The sequence below is a fragment of the Lepidochelys kempii genome, chromosome 9, assembly GCF_965140265.1.
Source record: "Lepidochelys kempii isolate rLepKem1 chromosome 9, rLepKem1.hap2, whole genome shotgun sequence".
Lineage (NCBI taxonomy): Eukaryota > Metazoa > Chordata > Testudines > Cheloniidae > Lepidochelys > Lepidochelys kempii.
In genome coordinates this window covers 101,239,582-101,263,343 of record NC_133264.1, presented here as the reverse complement: position 1 = coordinate 101,263,343, position 23,762 = coordinate 101,239,582, and the positions used below count along the sequence as shown (strand labels likewise).

The 23,762-nt window shown below is 43.4% G+C and overlaps 1 protein-coding gene across 14 annotated transcripts in view; it reads left to right on the top strand.

Moving 5' to 3' along the window:
- The window catches only part of HTR2C (5-hydroxytryptamine receptor 2C), a 740,895-nt gene that overhangs the window by 651,867 nt on the left and 65,266 nt on the right, over positions 1–23,762 (top strand). For all 14 annotated transcript variants that reach the window (XM_073358595.1, XM_073358588.1, XM_073358594.1 and 11 more), the window contains one exon: positions 13,583–14,223. In XM_073358595.1, coding sequence (XP_073214696.1) covers positions 13,839–14,223 — 385 coding nt within the window. In that variant the 5' untranslated portion in view covers positions 13,583–13,838. The remainder of the gene's footprint in view (positions 1–13,582; positions 14,224–23,762) is intronic.

Here is a 23,762-nt window from a genome sequence, read left to right as displayed (position 1 = left end):
GGAGTGAATGCTGCTTGAAGATGGTCAGTCCTGTATCCACAATATTAGACCAGTTTTCAGAATAGCAGCCGTGTTAGTCTGTATCCACAAAAAGAACAGGGGTACTTGTGCATGGCACCTTAGAGACTAACAATTTTATTAGAGCATAAGCTTTTGTGAGCTACAGCCCACAAAATGCATAGAATTGAACATATAGTGAGAAAATATATATACATACAGATAAGTTGGAAGTTGCCATACAAACTGTGAGAGGCTAATTAGTTAAGATGAGCTATTATCAGCAGGAGAAAAAAACTTTTGTAGTGATAATCAAGATTGCCCATTTAGACAGTTGACAAGAAGGTGTGAGGATACTTAACTTAGGGAAATAGATTCAATATGCGTAATGACCCAGCCACTCCCAGTCTCTAATCAAACCCAAGTTAATATTAGACCAGTTACCAGAGGGCAGCGTAATTCCATGCACATGCAGAGCCAGCTGCCTAGGAGAGCTGTAATTAGCAATCAGCAGTTCCTGGGTCTCAGCCCCAAATTCCTGTCCCTGGACCACAACTGCCCCTGTAAGAGAGTCACATCTGACCCAAAGGTTTCTCTCTCATTCTCTCTCATGCTGGAATTTTAGCCTTTCAGTAATTGTCTTTAGCTGGTTGTTGCTGCAGATTCTAATGGTTTGCTGATTCTTACAGCACACAGTAAAATAGAGGGAAATATAATAGCTCCTTTCTCCTTTCAATAATACCTCTTCTCCTGATTAATGTCACCTGCTCTGAAAGCATGCATTTTTGTGAATAACACTAACTTTTAGTCATAGAAGATTTACCTCATTACTAGGGTTTAATTACATTTGTGGTAAAAACTGTGAGCAATTTTCCATTTCATTAGACAAATTCTTTGTTGTGGCTGCCTTTTTATTTTCTTCTTCCTGTTTATCTGATTTTTCTAAAGAAGTCCAAGCAATACCTAAAACTTGGGAGGATTAACATAAGCCCTGTTATCACCCTGCAGTCACAGCGGGCTGAAAACATCCATCAACCATTTTGTAGTTTAAAATAAACACCTCTGCAAGGACGTGAATTAGAGAAATCCATGTGACAGTGCATTCAAATTTAAGGTGCAGCAGAGAGAAATAAGGAATATGAGTAACAAGTTCCTCCTATCTAAGGAAAAGATGCATCGAGAGTTGGCATTAAAACTATTAGAATGTAGAGAAACCGAAGTGTACAATGGTGACAGTATAAATGTCTGTGACTGAATGTACAACACTAGAGATGCCACATAGGACTCAGCTACACATATTCTGGGCATCTGAAACAACATTAATTGAGAACAGAAACAGTGTTACAATCAAGTGCACGTTTGTAGGAAGTGACAGAGAGAACATGTGACCCCATTATTCTTCCTACCTAGCTTCCTAATCTTTTCTAGAAGAAAAACAAAAAAGAGCTCCATTCGTTCTGGGGAAAAAATAGTTTTCTGGCTGCAGAGTAGCTAAAAGGTCTTCAGCGCTCAACAGCATTCGTACACCACAACAAGAACATCTGTTTACAGCCAGCAATGTGGAAAATTGTTATTTTAAGGCTTCGTGCCAAACCGAACAATAACTAATTTGGGGATTTTAACTTAAATGAAGAGCTGAATGTAGGATGTTTTTTCTTAGTTAGCATGGAATCCTTGGCACAAAGGCTGGGTGGGATGACATGAATCAAGGTTAGATTTTGATAGGGTTATTAGGTGGGATCTATTTCTAAGCTTTATTTTTGAGAAGACACTGTGCAGCTTCCTACAAATTATTATGGTGGATCTGGGGCCTCACCTTATCTAGCAATAATTATTTTTCAAAACGATAAGTGGCTGTAGATGAAGAACATGTTCAGAGAACGAGTCTTTTTGGGTAGCTTTTGAGCCGAAATCACCAGTATACCATCCCAGTAAAATCGATTCTGTTACCTACCACAGACTACAGCATCAGAGAAGTAATAAGTCCTAATGACTCTCTTTAAAGGTTGATGGTCTCATTGGGAAAATAATTTTTGAACTGGAAGTAATTTAACCCTCTAAAGTCTTCTGGCAGGAAGCAATCTCTTAAAAATTTAGCTGAGAGTCTTAGAGACTTGTAGCCATGAAAATTAACAGAATTCAAGTTCTAGAAGCTAAGACATCTGAATCCAGTGGCCACGGTAACATATGGCCCACGTTATGCACAAAGTTATGGCATAGTTGAGAGGATACCAAAAACCAATTACCTAGATTACATTTTTGAACATTTAAAATTATTTTAGTCACTTGCTCTCTCCCCGTTTTTTCATATAGTGAATGAGTGATGTTTCAAAATTGGGATAATTTGTGAAAACACAGAAAATTGGAGTGAAGACCAAAAAAAAAATGGCCCAAATGGAAATATATTGGACAGATCTCTTGCTTGATGCGAAAGCTGAGGAATGGGTTTTATCAAATGATAGATGAATCCTCACTCTCCTTCCCTAAAATATGTGTGTATGTGTATATTCTGGTATATGCTTTTATATTTTATATACACAGATTAGAGCACCAACAAGCTGCTCATCCTAAATATGAGTTATGTCAATCAAACTCTTCAGGTTGTTTTTTATAAATCTGGGTTTAATGCAACCTCACTCCAGGTGGCAGGCATTTATATTGGCCTCTCGGAGGACAAGAGACACAAGAAACTAATAGTTTTTGAGGGCGTGAACATTTGTGTGGACTCCCTGAGCGGACAGAGCAAGAGCTGGTTTCCATCCCAAGGCACAGGAGCTGGGGAGCTGGACAGGCAAGGACGACGGATTGTCTAATGGCAGCCGAGTGTGAGGGAGTCAGAGCTGAACAGAAAAAAACGAAACGTGCTCTTTAATATGGCAGCATTGAGAGTTCAGATTTGGGATGAAAAACTAACACAGAAGATTCCTGAAGGAGATTATCTGAAAAACATACCATGACTGTGTCTGCTAAAGGTAAGAAGGGACTTGAAAGTAGGAGCTTGACCATAGGACGACAATTCCATTTCATGCCAACTTTCAAGGTTTCTAAATGTGTTTTTGTTCCACATTGGAATAAAAACAAAACCCTTCCACAAAACTGGCATTATGTGTCTGTAGTCCAGTGCTTGGGGCGCTGGCCTGGGATGTAGGAGAGCTGTGGCCAAAGCCTTGCTCAGCCTGCTTCAGAGAAGAGCTTTTTCATTCTGAAGCAAGTAGAGAAGGCCTTGAGGCTTGGTCTCACCTATCCCAGTACCTTAACTTCCCGGCGATACGTGTCTCTCATTCTCCTGCTCCTGACCCAAAAGCCTTCCTGATTAAAGTTTCATGAAAACTGATACCTCTCTACAAAAGGATTTTGTCTTCAGCGAAACATCCCATTCCGTCAAGTTGAAACAAAAATGTCCCACCCAGCTGTACTTGAGTGAGAGTGTCTCCAATGGCAGCATGACTGTGGTCCCTGCAGTCACAAAGAGAAGAGAATGCTCACAGGGGCCTTGAATCAGGAAAGCTGATTAACCGTAAGCGTTTGCTTAAATCCTGTTGACGTCAATGTGACTCAAATACATGTTTAAGTGCTGTCCTCACTAGGGATGCTTTTCTGAATCAGGCCAGGGACAGCTCACAAGCCAAGTGGTTTTTTGCACACCATATAATATATACACTTCCGGAGTGAAATTCTCCAAGCAGTATAAAGCCTCTGCAACACTTAAGGCAAACAGAATGGTGTCCTTGACCTGGCTCTCTGTACAAGGGTGAATGTCAAGCCACTGTGACTATCATATAAAAAAGAGATGTTATTAAATTGTTAACAGATTTGTTCTTCCAGATACTGTGTACCAAAAAAGAAAGGGTAACATTGCTCAGTTTAGTAAACATCAGTGGCAGTAGGTTAGGTAAGACCCTGAGCCATAACGCTGCACTGATCATCTATTTGAGCTGGGTAGCACATTTACCACTTGTGATCTTTAAGCACCTGATTGTGATAGGTGCTGAGTGTGTGTTTGGGGTGCTCCACATCACGCAGGATTAGGAACTACAGGAGAGAGAGAGAACCTGGTCCTGCCTTCTGATAGATTAAGCTGTTTTCTTTGAGTCTTTGTGTTGAAGGCCCCCCCCCCCATTGAAAATAAATTAGTGTCTTATTGACACAGTATTAGGGAAGATAGGGAGAGGGGAATTAATGCTATTTGTTTTGGGGAGGAATTATGGTGATTCATAATTATGACCCAAAGAAATATAATTAACTGATCCTAGGTTTAAACTAATCTGTTTTTCTCTTGCAGCAAATAATGATTTTTTTTTTTGGTCTGTTTACTGGGCATGTCATTAAATAAGACTTTGCTGCACCAGAAAGAAAAAAAATTGATACAAAGTTTTCTTCAGTGAAGAGTCCCTGAAATTCTGCTGCATGTTCTTTACATTGATCATCTCCTTTACCTTCTGTGAGAACTGTTACAATCATCCTGACTATGTTGGTGGCACCAAACAACTTTGGCGAATGTACCAAGTACCTACTGTGAACGGATACACGCAAACCAAGCACTAGCTTCTGGGCCCCAATTCAGGAAACTTCAAGAGAACACTTAGGCATAAAGGTGCATCTTGGGTCCTTGGTTAGTTTTAGGATTTGGCCACACAAAGGTTTAGATTGCTGAAGTAGGGGTGTGAATATACCCTGTACTAGCCTGGTGTGGATTAACTGCCCATGTGGACCCTGCTGATGTGCATTAACAGTTCTGTAATGTGCTTTGATCTCGTCCATTTCAAAGAAAAATATTGAAAATTTATCATGAGAGAGCTGTTTTCCTTCAGAGCAAATAAGGGTCTGCAAATCTTTGCTAAGCTATAAATTTAAAGACAAATATAAAGTTAAAGACAAATATATCAGCATCTAAGGAAAAAATAATATTGATCCCAAGAAAGTCTGAGTGACTTTATTTTCTTTTAGTGGCAGAGCATCAGTGGCAGTCCTTTCTGAAAGTCACTCCATCCCTACTAAAGCCCCAGTACTGCAGGCTAAGGTGCATACTTAACTTTAGCTTTCCCTTGACTCTGTCTCCCAGACCCTCTCTGATGTGCAGCCTCCCAAACTCTCACTTTAAATAATTCAGGCATTCTCAGTAGAATACAAACAAAAATGTTACTGTACCTTCAGTACACAAGGGGTCAGGCTTAGAAGATCAAAGAATTCTAGTGTTTGTCACTCCCACCAAAAAGAAGAATGGCACAGAACAGAATTTTCTCTGTTGATGTCTAACGATTATTTTAAGAATAATAATAATTTATTGATCTGAATTGACAATAGGCCTCAAAATCTAGCATCTTCCCTTCGATGGTAACTTGGCAAAATTTGTGATAGGTGTGAAGTTTTAGTTTAAAGTTATGGAGATAAATTTTAAATTATATGTAAAATTCATTAATAAAATATTAATTATTTTATGCAATAATGATGTGCTTAGAAGACTGTAGCTGAAAGAATTAGTCAGAGGCCTTTCCCCTCATGGTTACTAAAAGATACAGCAGGAAAATTATTTGATGGCTTAAATCCAGAAACCAATTTTTGTTTTATATAAAAAAATTAACCTAATTTCTAGGTGCTGAATGATGTTGGCTGATTTTCCATATGACGCTCAGCCTTCAGCCCCACTATACAGTTAAGGTTTAAGTATTATGCAAAATGAACTTAGGTGGAAAGTCTACTGTATTGTCTTAACATATGTTCTTAGACCTGCAGAAAAGCTCTGTGTAAGCTCAAAAGCTTGTCTCTCTCATCAACGTAAGTTGGTCCAATAAATACTCCTGGGAGAATTCTGTGCCAAAAAAATTAAAAATTATGCACACAATATTGTTAAAATTCTGCATATTTTATTTGTCAAAATAGCACAATATAATCCTGCCCATATAAATTATTTTGATAATTTATTTCAATATGCCTGTCAGCAAGTATGTCTGTAATAATACAGACAACAAAAAAGATTCAGGAAATGTTTTTTTGACAAATAGATTCCTTACTAGGCATATTAATATAGAACTCTGAATAATAATTCATTTAAACTACAGTATAGAGCCATATTTCCCACACACCTCAGAAGCAGTGCAAAGTCTTGGGGGTCAGTGGTAATGGAGAAGCTGAGGGAGAGGGAAGTAATTTCTGGGAAGGAGCCTGGGAGTGAACCTGGAAGGTTGTTGGTTGTGGGTGGGAGAAGTATGGAACAGGGTATTTGGGGGGGCAGGGATTGTTAGGGAGTTGGGGAGCCTTCCCATACAGACCCTGGTTGACCCCTAGCCTCTCTCATTCAGTCAGGCACATCTGCCCCATCCCCATGTGTCCCTGCACCCCCATGCTCATTCAGCCCCCTGGCTTAGTCCTGTCACCCCACTAGCTTCTGTGCCCTTGTCCTGGTCTATATGACCCCCCAGCAGCCCTATGTGCTCCACTCTGTATGTTCCCCTGATATCCCGTCTCCTCTCACCTGGCCCCACAGGCAGGGCGCTGTGAAGAAGGCAACCTCTCCTCCTTCCTCTCAGCAGCTGGCTGCTCCAGCCCAGAGCCAGCTGCCCTCTTTTCTGATGCCACAGCAGTCCCTGGTGGGTGAAAGTTGTAATTGCAGTGCCTCCCTGGCAGAACCTATTTTCTGAGGGGGAAAAATCTGCGAGGGACATGAATTCTGTGCAAATTACCTCACCCACCTTGTCTCTCTGTAGATTCTTACAGTCAACTATAGCCTAGGTCAAAATACATTGCACTTCTGAAATGGCTTTCCGTCCTGATAACTTTTCCAAGACATTTCTGTTCCAAGAGGAGATACACCTCTACCCCGGTATAACACGACCCGATAGAACACCAATTCAGATATAACACGGTAGAGCAGCACTCCTGTGGGGCGGGGCTGCACGCTCCAGCGGATCAGCGCGTCAGAGTGTCTGGCTCCCACACGCTGCTCTGAGTGGCATGTTAAGGGTGCCGGGCCAGGGCCGAGGGGTTGGATAAGGGGCAGAGGGTCTCCGGGGGCGGTCAGGAGACAGGGAGCAGGGGGGTTGGGTACGGGGTGGGGTCCTGGGGGTGATTAGGGATGGGGGAGGGATCTCAGGAGGGGGCGGTCAGGGGCAAGGAGCAGGGGGGCTTAGATAGGGGGTGGGGTCTTGGGAGGGCTGGTTAGGGGCGGGGTTCTCTGGAGGGGGTAGTCAGGGGACAAGGAGGGGGACAAGGAGTGTGGAAGGGTACTGCATACACCCTGTTAGTTCTAACAAAAATGATTTGCTGACTATTAATAATGGAAATGCTGGAGGCCAAAGCAAGTTCGATATAACACGGTTTCATCTATAACGCGGTAAGATTTTTTGGCTCCCGTGGACCATGTTATATCGGAGTAGAGGTGTATTAGCAATCTGAACTAGAACAGTGGTATTACAGAAGAGAATAGTCCAGCTGTGCTTTCACTTAAGCTGATTGGAACTTTGCCTTTGATTTCAGTGGCAACAAGAACAGGCCCAAACTGTCTTTGTTACCCACTCCTTGACTATAACTCAGATATTAGCACTTGGATCCAAAACTGCCCTGGTGCCAGAGAGCGAGGGACAAAATTTGCCTCAAGCCATGTCTAGATAAGCAAGGGAGAAGAACTGGATATTGACCAGAGTGGATCAGGTATTGAGGGGAGACGGTTCCAGGGTATCCTTTTTCTGAGTGAGCAACTGTCTCACCTCTGCCCAGTATAGAACACACTGCCCCCGAACAGCTCAAGTCAGTGGAGTTATGCTGGCATAAATAAAACCAGTGTTAGAAAGGTCAGGACCAAGCCCATGTGCAAAGCTGTGCAGGGTTAAGAGTCTTTGCTACAAGTTCATGCACAGACAAAATGGCATTTTCATGGTTAGTGGGCTGGAGGTGTGGAATCTGAACGGAGCAAGAATAAATGAGTGCAGCCTGGAAGCATTTTAATGGGCTCACATCCTTGTGCCCAGTTGCACCTAAGTCACAGGCAGGTATTAACCCCTTGTTCCCAAGTATGCTAGTTCTGCACAGCTTGCCCGGCTGACTCTGAGGATTTTTGAGCTTGGGGGAAAGGAGATTGAGATGTGGGGCACTCTAGGGCTGAGGAGACCGACGTGATTGGAACTCTGCTGAACCTGGTGCCTCTTCTCTTCATTTATGGGGACCACAGGATGCAACAGCCAACAGGCAACAGCTGTCCATGGAGACTGGGACTCCCAACAACTTAAGGGCTGTCTCCCCCATACACCTGGTTCTTTGTACCGATAGGCTACCATCTTCTCACCAGCTGGCCGCTCCGGTGTAAAGAGATCCAGTGAAAGTTCTGGAGGTTTTTTGTGGCCTGGCCTGCTGGGCAGAGCTTTCGATTGGTTTGAAAGAGAAACTTGTGGGCTCCTACTTTTGTCATTCAGGAGCACTTTCAGACGCACTCTGCACCCCGTTCTGCGCACTCAGCTGTTCTACAGTCTGCACAAATATGTCCCACAGGTTTTAACGCTGGTTTCATAATTGTGCCCAAAAAACACTGAGCATATTTTAGGTCCCCTTGGTGTTATAATAGTTCAGTGCATTTCCTTTCATTTTGCTAGAACCTCTGTGCTGTAGTACTAATGGGCTTCTTCTCCCTTGTCCCTGTTAATAATAGCCAGGCTAATGGGCCAAGTTTAAAAGAAACAATTCCATGTTTCTAAGCAAAACTGGAAATTGGAGAATGGGGTTAATTGTTTACCCTTCCAGCCCTAAATCCAACCTTACTTCAGTTCCTGAATTTCATAGTCAAATTGTTCTATCACTATAATGATGTGTACAGTTCTAACTGCTGACACAGACAGAGAAGCAGAATGGTGAGACGACGAGCTGGATTTTAGTGTTCAATTATTTTTCTTTATAGGAAATTAGAATATATTTCCACCAGATCTGGAAAACACGCTTTGCATACAAAGTGGCTCAAGAAGGCTCTATCTCTGTGTGTGCAATCAGCTCATTTACAGCAAGGCGGCGAGTAGGGAAGTCTGCTTTCCTCGGGTCTTCCCGCTAAATGGTTTTCTCCTATTTGTAATCATTTTATTTAATTCCAGTGGTGGGGAATCAAACATGGCTCTGGGCTCTCAAGGTTTCACAGCCCATTAGTATCTGGAGAACGGAGGCTTCATTTTGAAACCTGCAAGTGAGGAGTGAGTGAGTGATTTTTTTCTTTTTGTCTACTCCAGTGTCACCTCAGTGTGCCTATTACAGCCTCCTCGCTGTGGTGTAATCTTAGTCATGAAAGAATTGTCTTCTGGACATGGGGTTGGACATAGGACCTAGCAAGTTGCCCTTTGTGTCCATCCCAACTTGCTGTCCTGATTGATTTTGGGATGAGACCTTTTGCTTCAGGAAACCCATGGTAGAGTTCCCTGCTGGAGGATGTCTGCCTGAATTCCTTTGTATTCAAGGCCTGTTGGAAGATTTTCTCCTTCAATCTGTAAAGATTGATTTATCTTCCTCTTTTCGTGAAATCTTCCTCAGTTGATAACTCCTGTTGTGGCATGTAAGAATGGCTGGTATCCCTGGGCCATTGGGCTGGGATTATGTTAGAGTCCAAGATATTTAATGTGATGGGAGCTTTCATGAAATTGGGAAAAATAATACTGAGTTTCAGGTTCTTTGCTTCTCATTTTTAACTTCTCTTTAAGACTTCTCCTCCCTGGGAAATTTTAATTCAGCTTCTGACATCATTTCCACCCAAGTGATTCATTTCCAGTATGACATTGTTTTGGTTGCTTCCCTTCTAAAATGTTGCCTTTTGCTTATTATTCTGATATCGTCCAGAGTGAGACCTCATTTTGTAACTGAGCCTTCTTGATGTCATGTGCCCCGGATGTCCTGAGAACATTTGCATGTGTCTTCTTCATCATATCACGTTGGTTGTACGTCTCTGTTTAACCTGCTGCATTTCTTTCTTTCTAATTGTTTTCCAGTGTGTTTCTTTGCTCTCTCAGTGGAGTGATTTATTGAACTTTAATCTGACCATGTCACAAATTGTAGCAGCAATAAACGTGGCCCACTTACTATCAGATTGAAATTACGGGCAATTCCTGCTTGCTTTACTAGCATGCGTAGTGTTATTGAAGTCATCATGGCTCATGTGACTCGCATGTTTAGAACCTACAGGTGTCCTTATTTCTCTTGCAGCAGCCTTGGAGAACACAGGCAGGGATTAGGGCCCCATTATTCTAGACCAGTCAGACTGAGGCTTGGGAGCTGCAAGCAGCTGTTTCATGTGTCTCCTGCGGCTCTTTGCGGCACATGCTATTAAGACTGTGTGATTTCATTAACCAATCTAAGTTATTAACCAGTCAGGTTGCTTTTATTATGTTATTAACGAATTGTAGAACACTTGGTCCGTCATTTTGCTGAGAGAATAATATATAGAGAGAGTAAATGAGACAATGATTTGCACCACTGTGGCTCTTGTGGGGACTGTTGATCACTAATTTGGCTCCTGAAGGCCTGAGGTCTGAGTATCGCTGTTCTAGACAATGCCCAAAGAACTAACAGAGGTGGTATTGGGGAAACCCTGGAGATGCTTGTTTGAAAGTTGAGTTGTTACTGAGGGCACAACAGTGAATAATCCTGCTGTCTATTACATGGCCTCCAATCAAATTCATGAGAAAGTATAGAGGGCTTAATCCTACAAGTCCTAAATCCTTACACAGCCAGTCCAGCTCCCATTAAAGTCAGTGGAAAGAGACACTTTTATTTCATTGGGAGTTGGATTGGGTCCTAAGTGCTTAAAATGAGGTACCTACATTAGCACTTTCCAGGACTATGATTGGAGTGCTCAGCACCTTGCAGGATTGAGCTCCAAATCATCAATGGGACTGGTACAATCTCTAGTACAAGAAATGGTTACCTCCTGTAAAACCCAGGCTCTTTGACCCTGTTGTTGTTGTTCTGGACATCTGGGTTCTAATGTTCCAGTCAGACCTATCAGTGTTCCTGGGGTTTTGTGCTGTTGGTAGATTTCTGTGACATTCTGAATATCTCATTAACACTGCAAAGAACCCCATAGAGCAGGGATCGGCAACCTTTGGCATGTGGGAAGCAGCGGCCAGCACATCCCTTGACCCGCACCACTTCCCGCAGTCCCCATTGTCCTGGAGCGGCAAAGCACGGCCAGCCAAACATGCGGGTGTGGCAGGTAAAGAAACCAGCCCAGCCCACCAGGGGGCTTACCCTGGCGGGCCACAGGCCAAAGGTTGTCGATCCCTGCCAGAGAGCTTGGTGGAGTCACCAGTCTACTTTCCAGGGGGGTTATTGTTTTTTAAAATTTACTAGAATAATTGGGAAAAAATTCTTTGTTGAACATGTTGAGCAAGTTTAATTTAGGAGTGTTGATAGTTTGTAGCACATAATGTATCAGCATTTGTTACATCAGGAGTCCCATCTTGCCATCAGTCCCATGCGCACAGTTCCCACTGGTTTCAGCGCTGTGCGTATGTACCTGATGAAAGGCCCCTAAATTTCTGATCATCAGGAGATTCCTGTTAACTTTAATGTGGGGGTCAAAGAGCAAAACTTCATGCCCTGCTTTAAGACAGCCCGAGTGGCATGTCATTAGCGGAAAGAAAGCAGTTTGTAGTCAACTCTGTTTTCATTTATCATTTTAATGTGAGTGTTGTGTTATATAAAAATATCCTGGAAGTATTTTGCAATTTGCCGGTAAGTCACTGGGATTTTTTTTTTAAGAGCACTACAGTTGAGTAAAGAAGTGGTTACCGGTGATTTGCCACTACTGTTTTCTGTGCAAATTACACAGACTTCTCCCCAACTATGAGGTCTGCAGCTCTTTGGAAGTTATTAGCTCTAGTTCAGAAGCAAACCTGGGTTAATTGTACACTCTGCTCATTTAAGAAATGTTTTTCCATATGAGACCCATTAGTAAGCAACCCAAGCCACTGCGAATGCTAAACATTTTATTGTAAGACTCTGAGCACATCTTTTTTACATAACGTTTAATTTAGTCCTGTAAATTACGTTTAGCTTTTTGATCCTTGGATAGCAAAGTGATGGATCACATACAAATAGTATATTAGAGTCTTTTCTGTCCATATTTTTAAAATGATGATATAATATCACTTGCGTGTTGTAGGTTATGACAAGAAGCTGAGAAATGTGCTAAAAACAGCATATTACCTTTTTAAGATGCTTAGTACTCCTCTTTCATAGTTTCTTCCCATTGCTGATGGTGAAATTTTGCATTTCATTAGGGGCCTGGCTCCTGCACAGTGGATGGCAAAATTGCCATTGTTTTCATTGGTGCGGGATCAGAGGTCAAAACAATTGAGTCACTAAGGCTAAGTCAATTCAGCTAAGCATGGGAAGCATGCTAAGTGCCTTGCTGAACTGGAGCCTAAGAAAAACGTTACTGGGATCAATGCGGGAGTTCCTGGGTGAAACTATCTGGCCTGTGTTATACAGGAGGTCAGAGTAGCTGATCCAATGGCCGCCTCTGGCCTTAAACGATTTATGAAAAAAGAATTTGTCAATTGAAAAAACAGATTTTTAGGAACTTTAAATTGAAAACAAATATCCCTGGCAAAGCGGCTGAGCAGCCCTGACATCTCAGGGCGATGGGTCAGCTAGCATCTGTAAGGCGAACAGGATTTGGGCCACTGAATTCATTGTGTGCTTGCCTTCTGCACACAAAAGCACTCAGAGGGATGAAGACAAGTGTAAAAAGACTGGTCTAGATTAGCAAAGGTTTGTCTTTCTTCCCCGTTGGTTTTTAATTGTTTGTTTATTTTGGAAAGATTGGCAGCAATGGAGTCAGATAAGAATATATGTCAGGTTTGATTTACCATGCATTTGTCAAAACAAACACAAAATATAGTCTCCTTTATTGTGGCAGGATTAATCATTTTGGTCATAGTGTTTTTAATAAAAACAACGAGGAGTCCGTGGCACCTTAAAGACTAACAGATTTATTTGGGCATAAGCTTTTGTGGGTAAAAATCCCACTTCTTCAGCAAAGTGGGGTTTTTACCCACAAAACCTTATGACCAAATAAATCTGTTAGTCTTTAAGGTGCCACCGGACTCCTCATTGTTTTTGTGGCTGCAGACTAACACGGCTACCCCCTGATACTTGACAGTGTTTTTAATGACACCTGTGCTTCATCTCTGAGTGTACAAGCTATATGCAAATACTTCCATTGAAGATTACAGTTTATATTGCGCTTTCGCCATGCTATCACCATTTGTTGGAGTTTCTAGCATCGTACAATTGCTACTGTATATGAGACTGAAGATCTGTGAAGTGGCTATCAACTGAAACATGTCTCACTCTTCGGACTTGCTTTTGCTGGTTTCACAAAACATTTAATTAGTGATAATCAGCTTTTAACTAGCCAGAACAAACTGTTGTGATTTTTCCCCTACATAATTGTAGGCATGGTCTGTCCCCATAAGATAAATTACTTGCAGTCTGGAGAACATTCTAGCCAGCAGGAGGAGAGAGGAGGAGAATGCCGTTTGCATGGGGATGTAGAGCATTTTGCGTGTACTGTGATTTCAGTGAAAAAGAAGGTGCCTTTTTCTTTTCTTTGCAGAATGCTGGACATGAAAATGAGTTGAACATGATGAAATCTCCTGTCCCTCTGGGTTGCCAATCAGTGGTCATCTAACCCCATCTCAGAGGAAAACCAGAAGAGCTCCACTCTAACTTCTGTAAGGTTTAGTCCATTATGGAAGATCAAACAATTTTCTGGCGCTGGTTTTGTGAAATTCGGCTGCTGCCTTGGACCCTCCATTTGAAAAAGAAATTAACGTTGAGGAACAATTAAAGAGGAAAATCAGCTCCAGAGAATGAGCACTGTAAGTGGCACTGGGATATTAGTCAGCTTAACGACGGTGTCTGTGACGCTAGATTTTCGTTTGCACGGTGGTCTGATGGCTTGGCCCTTAAGCAACAATTTGACTCTGAATCAGAGTTTGCCCACGTCCGACCCTCTTAATGCCTCTGAGCGAGGAGAAGTCTCTCGTGTGTCCATGAGGGAGAAGAACTGGCCAGCCCTCCTGATTTTGGTTATCATTCTGCTGACTATTGGAGGGAACATCCTTGTAATTATGGCTGTCTCCTTGGAGAAAAAGCTACAGAATGCCACAAACTACTTCCTAATGTCCTTGGCGGTGGCAGATATGTTGGTTGGGATCCTAGTCATGCCCGTTTCCCTCATTACAATTCTATACGGTAAGTGACTTACATTTTCTCCCCCATTCAACTGAACAGAGTAGACAGCGGATGAGTATCAGTGGCCGCAGTGAATGGTTGCACACAGTTTGCACCCATTGAGTGAAGAACCAGAGGAGTATAAATGTAGAGTAAATAATGGGCTTTCCTGTGCTCACTTTTATTGGGGGAATGAGTGCTCCTTTGGAAACTGTATTTGGCCCCATGCTGTCAGGATAGGAGCGATTGCCAAAAACCTTTAAGTGATGATCTCTTTTACTGAGGCCAGCTATAAGGAAGTGCATGGATGGAGAATATTTTTCCTTCTCAGAGGATATGCTGTAAATCGTTTTGGTAAAACCCAGAATAGAAAGAAGTAGCTAGAAAATAACCCCAGTTCCTCGCCAACAGATCCAGCTCACTCTTCTCATGGCAAAACAAAAGAGGCTCTAAATCAGAGTCAGATCTTAAGAAGTGCTGAGTGCCTTGAACGAGCGTTGATTTCAATAGGGCTTGAGGGCACCCTGCATCTCGCAAGATTGGGACCCAGTGTAGGAAGAAGTGTAGCTGCTTTCCAAGGACTGACTGTAACAAAACACACATTGGGCCACATCCTGGGATTACTCACATGAGTAAGGTCATAGATTTGGCCCAGTGTATGTTAAAAATCTGCAGTTTTATGTGCCACAAAAATAGTAGATCAATGATTTCTGACTGTCATACACAAAATGATAGTTCTGTGCTCTGAGTGCAGCGACGGGGCTCTGGAGTGACATCTCGGGGTAATGGCTGGGCTGCCTTCCATCCCTTCGCCAGTGTGTGATGGCGTCAGTGTGACCCTCTCAACACTGCATCCTAATCGGGGTCTGTTACCCCATTGTCACTTCTCCCCAGCCGAGGCTCCTCCTAACGTACTGAACTTCTTCCCAAGTGGTGTAAAACATGCACCGACACTGAAGGGGGTGTCCAAACATTTCAAGGTGGGAGCCTCTGTCATTTCATGGTGGAGTACAGCATTGGTGCATGTCTCCATGCATGTCTGTAGTCAGTCCGTGAACATCTCTAGCCAGGCTTCCCTTTGGATCCCGGTTATCAGTCTGCTTCCCTTCTGCGTGCCCTGACAGCTGCAGTCAGAACCAGTAACTCCTCTAAAAACACCCTTAAACTTAGGATAAAAATATGCCACCCCCACAGTGAACACTAGACCAACCCTTGAATACTATAGGCAAAGCAAACTGCAGTGGGGTACAGCGTTATTTCAATATGCACCCCAACAGGAAGGATTTGCCAGGAAATTGCTTAGATCGACTCTCCAATGGGTTGCTTGGGGCATTTTTGGTGCTATTCTTTATTTAGCTTTGGCCATATCATTTCCTTCACAAGACAGTCTCACGTTAACGTCAGTACATTTGCTTCCATAAGCTGGGAGCACAGGCCCAGACTGATCTGTTCCTGGGAGGAAGGGTGATCTGTTGGATGGGACACTGGACTAGGTGCTTTGACGCGTGGGTTCTAGTCCCAGCTGTGCCCCTGCCTCACTATGTGCCTTTGAGCAAGTTGTTCCAGCTTTCTGTGCCCCAGTTTCCTATCAGTAAAACAAAGGAAATGACACCCTCTCTTTTCAAGTGCTTTGAGATCTACGGGTGAGCAGTGCTGTGTAACAGCTAAGTGTTACTGCTGTACTATTGACTTGACTACTGTAGTGTGGGTGGGGAGGTGAGGAAATTATTCTGCACTATGGTAAAATATTGGCTTCCTGAGGGCTTGTATCGTGTATCACTGATGTTGCTATAAAGTTATGTCGCTCGGGGTGACTAAACCACCTACGTTACACTGACCTAAGCACCGGCATGGTCCGCTCACCCTCTGACATAGCGCCTCTCGTGGAGGTGGTTTGAGCTGCTGCAGCAGTTCTTATGTAGATTAGCCCTAAGCAAAACCACTGGTAGCATCCTGTAGCGGTAAAAGCCACCTATGTCCTTTTCTGTGGGTGACAGGAAGTTTGGCTCTGTTTTTCTGAGGCTTGGTATTGAAACTCAGAATTCCTTGAGTGTTCCAAGGGGTTCGCGTTTACCTCCTTGAACCAAGGAAAGACGTGTGCAGTCATTTCTCAGGGCTCTTTTTTTCTGATTTTCTTTTAAAAATGCCGTTGTACTAATAGTTCTCAGAAACAAACAATGCAGATACGAAGCCTTGCTGGTTACTTAACTTCAGCGTTTGATTAGTGGTTGGTTTACTGGCCTGTAAAGTTAAAAATAGGGATATTTATGTGACTTCTTTACTTGACTGAACCACTGCGTCAGATAGCGTTTTAATTTCTAAATGCACTGACCAAGTGCACAGGTTTCTAAGGTGTATGTGTCCTGTCAGCCGTCAATTAAATCACTATATCGTTTGTGCATGGATTTTGTGGCTTGACTTTCTAGCTGTTCAAAATCTTATGCATAAAGCCTTTTATTTGCAGTTGTCTGTCTAGCCTCAAGTTGGACTTTTCTGATGGTTGCACAACACCTGTATTTTATTTTCAGTAATTCCTGAGATTAGTTTTCAGTTGCTATTTACGCTTCCTGTAATGCTCAGAATCGCCATGCCAAAAATGGAACTGTCTCTGAAATTACAAGGAGGGTAGGTCTAATTTGACTTCCTGCAAACTTCTCTTGAGGGTGTAAGAAATAGTACTGGGACATTCCATATTTCCCATAGCTTGAAACGAGAGAACTTAAACACTGCATGATTGCACTGACCTTGTGTTTGCATAAATTCCCCATGGCTTAACAGAAGGTAAATGTACAGAAGTGAACTTTCTAATGAAATGGCTTCAGCAGTTTTCAAAACACATGTGCAAGCAGAGTCAGGATGAGCTCCACCCTGACATCTGGTGGCGAGTTGTGGCAAGTTGTGGAAAAGAACTTCCGAGGCTGATCTCATTTGCATAGACACACCCACCCCACCTAGCATGAGCCCATAGCTGCCCAAATGGTCACTTTGGCTGCTGTGGGATCCCCAGTTTCTCTGTTATTGCGGCAGGAAGAATAAATTGTTATTATCCTAATTATGGGAATCAAGGACAGTGGAACTGTACTTGGCCTTTTGTTATGATGGAGGGACTCGCCATCAACTAAGTAGCACTCGCTAGGCAAGGGACATGGGTTCCAAAACTCAGTGAATTGAGAGAGGCTGGGAACAGGTATTAATACCTGGTGGTATGAGCCCCCTGGTGAGGGCCTTACATGCTAATTGTACTTCCTCCTCTCTCCACTGTGGAATATCAGAGCTAATTTTGATTCTATTAGGAGTCTAGTTACAGGCTGCTGAGCTGAATTCACTTTGGGCCAATGGTGCACCAGCACTGAGGCTCCCCTACTCCAGTTCGTGCATGCTGCATTGTAGAGGCTTTTACCTCATTCCCTTTCCTTTAGTGCTAGATCTGCCTGGCAGGCGCCCTGTGCTGCCTTGTTCTGCCACAGAGCAGAGTCCCACCACACCAGCTTTACCCAGGAATTCGTGTACATCTGTGCTCTGGGTGAGCACTGTTAGGGGGCTTATTCCTTCACCCACTCACTTCCCTGGTCCTTCTCGCATGAACAGAGAGCAACAATACCCGAAGTCCAAAGGTGCAAACAATTCAATGTTTATTGGGGTGAACTTCCAGCAAGCATGATTCCAGTTTCCTTCCTTAGTATCCTCCTTCCTAGCTCTGAGACCACAGAGCCTTACACCTGTGTCCCTGTTCCCATTCCTGCCCTTAGCCAAACATGATTCCAATTTCCCCAGCCCCATTCCCTGTTCCCATTTCCCCTTTTAGCAAAACATGATTCCAATTTCCTTACCCCCCTTCCCTGTTCCCATTTCCCCCACCCGCATGCCCACCCCCACCCCCCTTCTTCCCTGATTATCTGCAGACTATATAGTAAAACTTGAGTTCTGCTTTGCTATAACTTAACCAATCATATTCTTGAAATTTAACTAACCAATCCGAACATATTGTAACATGATTATGTACCCAATTATATCCCACTTCCTTAATTAGTTTACACCCAGCAAAATTAATTATGCAGCAGACAGGAACAATCACAGAACCAGACAGAGACAAACAATAGCAAAGTGGGAAAACAAAACAATACAGAAGTGAGGATTTCACATCCCAGCTATTGATAAGTGAGTTCTTGCCAGACAGGATGCTATCAAACTAAGTTTCCTTTTACATTTTCTAGGCACTTCCCTTTCTCTGGAGGTGATAGGAATACCATCCTGTCCTGATAGTGCCTGACAGCCCAATAGCACCTTCTTTCAATGTGACTAGTTTGGAATGTGAGGAGGTGACCGGTCGCTTCCCAGCTTATGGCTGCCGCTGTTGCTTAGCCAAAGGCCTTAGCCTCAGAACAGGGCCTCAGATTGTCACAGTAAGAGAAGGACCTTACACCGGCAGACAGTGATTTTGATTCTCTTTTGTACCTCTATAACTTGCCAAGTAATAAGAATACATTTAAATTCTTAGAGTATAGGCCTTTACAGACAGGCCTGAATATCTATATCCTAACAAGCACGTTCAGGTCACAAGGCTGGTTCCGGCACATTGGAGGAACCTGCGGATCTTATTGATCGGGGTCCCCTGACAAAATCTTTTTTCCCTCCTTCCCACATCCCACTTGTAATTCAAACTGCACAAATAGGCAGGCTGGGACAGCAGCCGTGGAGGTGGAGGGAAGGCCTGAAGGGAAGAGTCTATCTTCACACACACAAAAGTCCCCTTCTGCTTGTGTCACCCTCGCAGGGCAGAGGAAGGAGATAGCTTGCAGAGCTGTGCTGCTCATGGGCGCGGCCACGTGTGAGAAGGCTAGTGTAATTTGGGGGAGACTGTGCAATGAACCTTAGCCCTCAGGTTTCAACGTAGTGGGAGTGTGAAACAGAAAAGCATGAGGCCCGCACTGACGAATGTCAAATGGGATGTGCAGAAGCATGTGCATTACACCCTGATCCTGACCGGGGCTTGTGGTCACTACCACAGTGCTTCCAATAAATGATCCATTGTCAAGGGTACAGGGAATGGAAGCGACTTCAAAAGATTGTTTAATGCAAAACCCTGAGCATAATACAACCATCTGGCCCTACTGACTAAAGCTTTTATTGAACCACGTATCCATTCAGGTTTAAAATTTAAAAAGTATTTTCCCTTTTCGCCTGTAGCTTGGGCATTTAGTCTGAAGTGCCTACAGACAACTTTTTTCTCTCATCAGTAGCATTTTTGGAACCATGGTCTTTGGCACGGTCCCCACCTTTGTTTACCCTGTACCTCAGATATTTCCCCCAGCTAAAAGGAGCTCTCAGGACCAAACCTGCCTAATTTCATCCTCTGAGACCATAGAAATACAGCAGTGAAAAACAGAGATGTGGAATATGTGAATCAGAAGGCAAACAAGGTGCTTGGTGCAGAAGACAGGTGAGCTGGATGGCTCTGGTGTGTGCTGGGTAAAGCGGTGCACAGGATCTTGACACAGCCACCGAGGAGCATGAGATTGTAACTGCAGCCTAGAACTTGGCTTTCCTCAGACAACCTGTTTCCAGTTATGCAGCACACCAGTGGTTAGAATCTGGCTTCGATCTACAGAAAGCATCTTGCTTGTCTTGCACACAGAGTCGGGGTCCAATCAGGGAGGCAGGATGGAAGTGATGCTCACCCAAGCTCTGCCCACCAAACAAGCCCCACCCACACGTGTCACCAAAACGAAATGCTGCTTAGGGTAGGTTGTTCAAACTGTGCCTGTGCAAGTTTGTGGAGCTCTGCTGGGTTCCCTGCACTTGGCTGCCCTTGCTGGGACTTGAACATTCCTATGGGCTCTGATAGGCTCCTTCTTGGCTCGAGATAAAAACCATAACTGCTGTCATCTCCCTAATGCCGCCCACATGTGGTACCGAAACGAGCCCTTGTTCACGGTAACTGGTGCCGAGGTTGACCCTCCCCCGGCTCTCTCACATGAGGAATGAAAGAGTTAATAATATTGTTAATATTTCAATCATTGCGTCTGGGCATCTGAGTTCACCCCTCACTGAGGTGAACAAGGCAGTTTGCACGTCTCAGAGCAACTGCGCCAAGCTCTCTGCAGACTCAGCTAGATGTCTCTGCCTTCGGTATGCTTGATGCACATGTCTGAGGTTTTCTTTGCAACCACAACAATTGGAGACTTACCCTTTGTATTAAAATGAAAGCTGCGGTTCTGGAGAACAAGATAGCAGTTTGCTCCTTCACGGTCCCGGTATGCCAGACTGCACCCACAAGCTCATCCAGCCCCTGGCACAAACCTCAGCCTCACATGCTCCGTGTTTCACAATTTTCACTTTATTATTCCTGAGGTCTTGGAGGCAGGGATTAGGCAGGTTTGAGCTGAAGATCAACCTCAACAAAAGGGTTGTTTTTTTTTTAATCTTTTTTTATCCAACAAGATTTTCACCCTAAGACTTTAGTCTCCAGGATCCTGTACACTGCATGGTGTAGAGAGCAAACAGAAAAAACCAAACCCACCCTCTAAAAGCCAGCAATAGAAAAATGCGCCCACAGAGATTCTTCTGCCTCCAGCAATCAGGAAGCTGCTTTCATGGAGACCCTGACTTTCCTCAGAACGCCTGGTTGAGACTTTTGTCTCAACTTGTATCCTTACTACAGGAGGAAACTCTCCTCTTTCTGTGTTCAAATGGGGCTTCTGCACCCTGTGAGACGGGGGACCATTGTTTTGTGACAGAATGTAGAACAGCTCCCCTACGGGGCATTACAAAAACAGAGCATGAGCAATTACTGAAAGGCAATAAGATGCCTGATTAGATAAACCCACTGGTGATCTTTTCTCAGGGTACCTCTTGGCAAGTATTTTCCTCTTCAGTCAGGAGCAAGTCATCCCTGGGATCTCTCCAGTGATTTCTGTGGAGTTGTACCAGAAATGCATTTGGCCCTCAATTTGTTTTCTGTAGCTGACAAGTTGCTATCTCAATGGGCGATCATTCAAATTCCATTTATATAACAGCCTTTAATTGTAAAGGCATATGATTCAGAGATGCAGAAAAAAATCTACTTGGCATTAACAAGCCAGATAACACCCATTTTCTTTGCAGCACTTTTGCATCAGATTAATAGATTCGTAGATTCCAAGGCTGGAAGGAAGCCCTGTGATCATCTGGTCTGATCTCCTGCATAGCACAGGCTGGAGAACTTCCCCAAATTAATTCTTAGAGCAGGTCTAGCATGTGCAGCTGCTTGCGAGTGCAGCTTGACTAATTTAGAAAAATGAAGGCTGAAAATTGCATCTCCAGGCTCAGTGAAATGGAACAAACTTCCTTAATTTGAGTTATTATTATTTGCCATGAGCACATTCAAGTCAGGTATATAACCTTTAAATTCAAGGATAGGAGGTGAGCATTTCCTTCCTGAAAAACTTGCCAGCAAACTCCAGCTCTGTAACATTGGCTCTCACTTTGTACTGCTCCATTTCCTTCTGTTCCTTTTTATTATCACGGCGCCCCTCTTCTTCTTCCTCTCCTTTTTCTTTTCGGAGTCATTATGGAAGGTGGATGAAAACTTGAGCTCGAAAGCAAACCTTTGCAGACTTGGGAAGGCTGTGGGGGAGGAGATCTGGGCAATTCTGTCTGAAGCATCTGAAACAAACGCTCAGCATTAAAATAACATGAAAAGATTTTCTGAAAACTGCCAAAGACAGGATGTTCATCACTCTGACCTCAGCTCATGCTGTTGGGCTTTGGGATGGGAATACGTATCATTCATACTGTAAAATCTCCCAGTGCGCTCAGTTCCTGAAATATATTTCTGTAAGCAACAAAGGGAGTTAGATAGTTAAAGATGGCCTGGAAACCTTTGCTTTCAATTTGCTGGCACTGATGGACGGAGTCTTACCCTTACCAAACATTCCGTAGCTCTGCACTGGAATGGTCAGAGTAGATCTGGCCAAGGGCCCGTCTAGGCCAGTGTGCTCTCTCCCACAGTAGGTACCACCAGCGCCTTTGGGAAAATTGCCATAATGAACAATTATGCTGTAACCTGGAGGTAGGGAGAGTTTCTTCTTAACTCCAGCAGTTAGAGATTGGCTGATGTCATTTTCATCCCAGCTAGCGTGGCTACAACAGACTTTTGGATTACTTTTATAAATGCTTAATCCTCTTTTTTTTTTAATCCTGCTGAACTCTCGGCCTCAATAATATCTAGTGGTGGCAAGTGCTCCAGGTTAATTATGCACTGGGTAAAATGTATTTCCTGTTCTCAGTTTTAAATGTGTTGTCGTTTAATTTCATTGAGTGCTTCTTCCTGGGTCAATTACAATGTCCTATTGATTTCTTCTAGAACAGGCATTATTTTATATGTCTCTGTCAGATTTCCTCTCATATATCTCTTCTTTGAAGTGCGTAGCCCAAACTTCCCAGGCTTCTGGTTTATTTTTATTTGCCCTTGTCCAGAGCTTTGCCATTTCTGTGATACCCTTTTTGAAATAGGGTCACCCAAAATGAGCACAACATTCCAAATGAGGATGTTCACTCAAAGTGGGTAATTCACTAGACCTTTCTTAATGCAACCTAACCACTTGTTTGTCTCTGTGACCTCTGTGCCCATTGAACAGATCTTTACACTGAGCTGGCTGAAGGGGAATTAATTTAAGAGTGATTAAACAATTGTTATTCTGGCCAACCATTTGAAAACCAGCACTTACCACACTGGGCAAAAGGTTTTTTGAAGTCTCCTGCCTTTCCGGTGCATTGCCTTCTCTGAGAGATCCTCCCCACACCTCTGTTCTACCCTACCCGGCTCCTGCTCCTGTCTGGGGTGATGTTTGCTGTTTTAACATAGCAGCAGGAAGCTTGTCTTTTATCTGTCTGTAAAGAGCCATATATAATGGTGGCACCATATACATAAAGAAAATTATGCTTAATAATAATGGATATATATTCCTTTCAGTGACTGCATCAGATGGGACTTTCTGCTGGGAAGTATAAGGAAATCACTGTCATTGAGTGATACAGCATTATTCATGGATGCAATTTCTCCTCTCTACCTCCCTGCTTACTTTGAATGAATTATCACACAATGCTAATCTTCATGGGGCTTATTTGGTGCATAGGTTTTGTGCTGGCCCCTTGCAAAGGGGTGAATTTCTCCCACTTGTGAAGCTAATGAAACAGTTGCACGTGTTTCTAAAAAGGCTTGGAGAAAGTTTGCCTGCAGTGTATAGGATCCAAGATGGGCCATGCAGCCCTGTTCTTGGGTTGTCAGCCAGGTTTTGGTTTTGCAAAATGAAAACAAGTGTAGTTGGGATGCAGTCTCTATTGTCCAAGAAATACCAATGTTCAGTGGAGAAAGGGTGCAGGAGGCTTCAGCAAATCCCATCTAGTGCAGATACATGTAGATCTAGACTGTCTTATTTACTATATATGTGTTTAGATCTAGGATATTATACCTAGTCACTGCAGCTTTCCCTTTAAACAGGGCTTCCTTTCCCACAACAGATGCAAGCTGTCCGTTCTCTGTACTATATTTTAGCTGTGATATTTTAACTTGCCAGTTA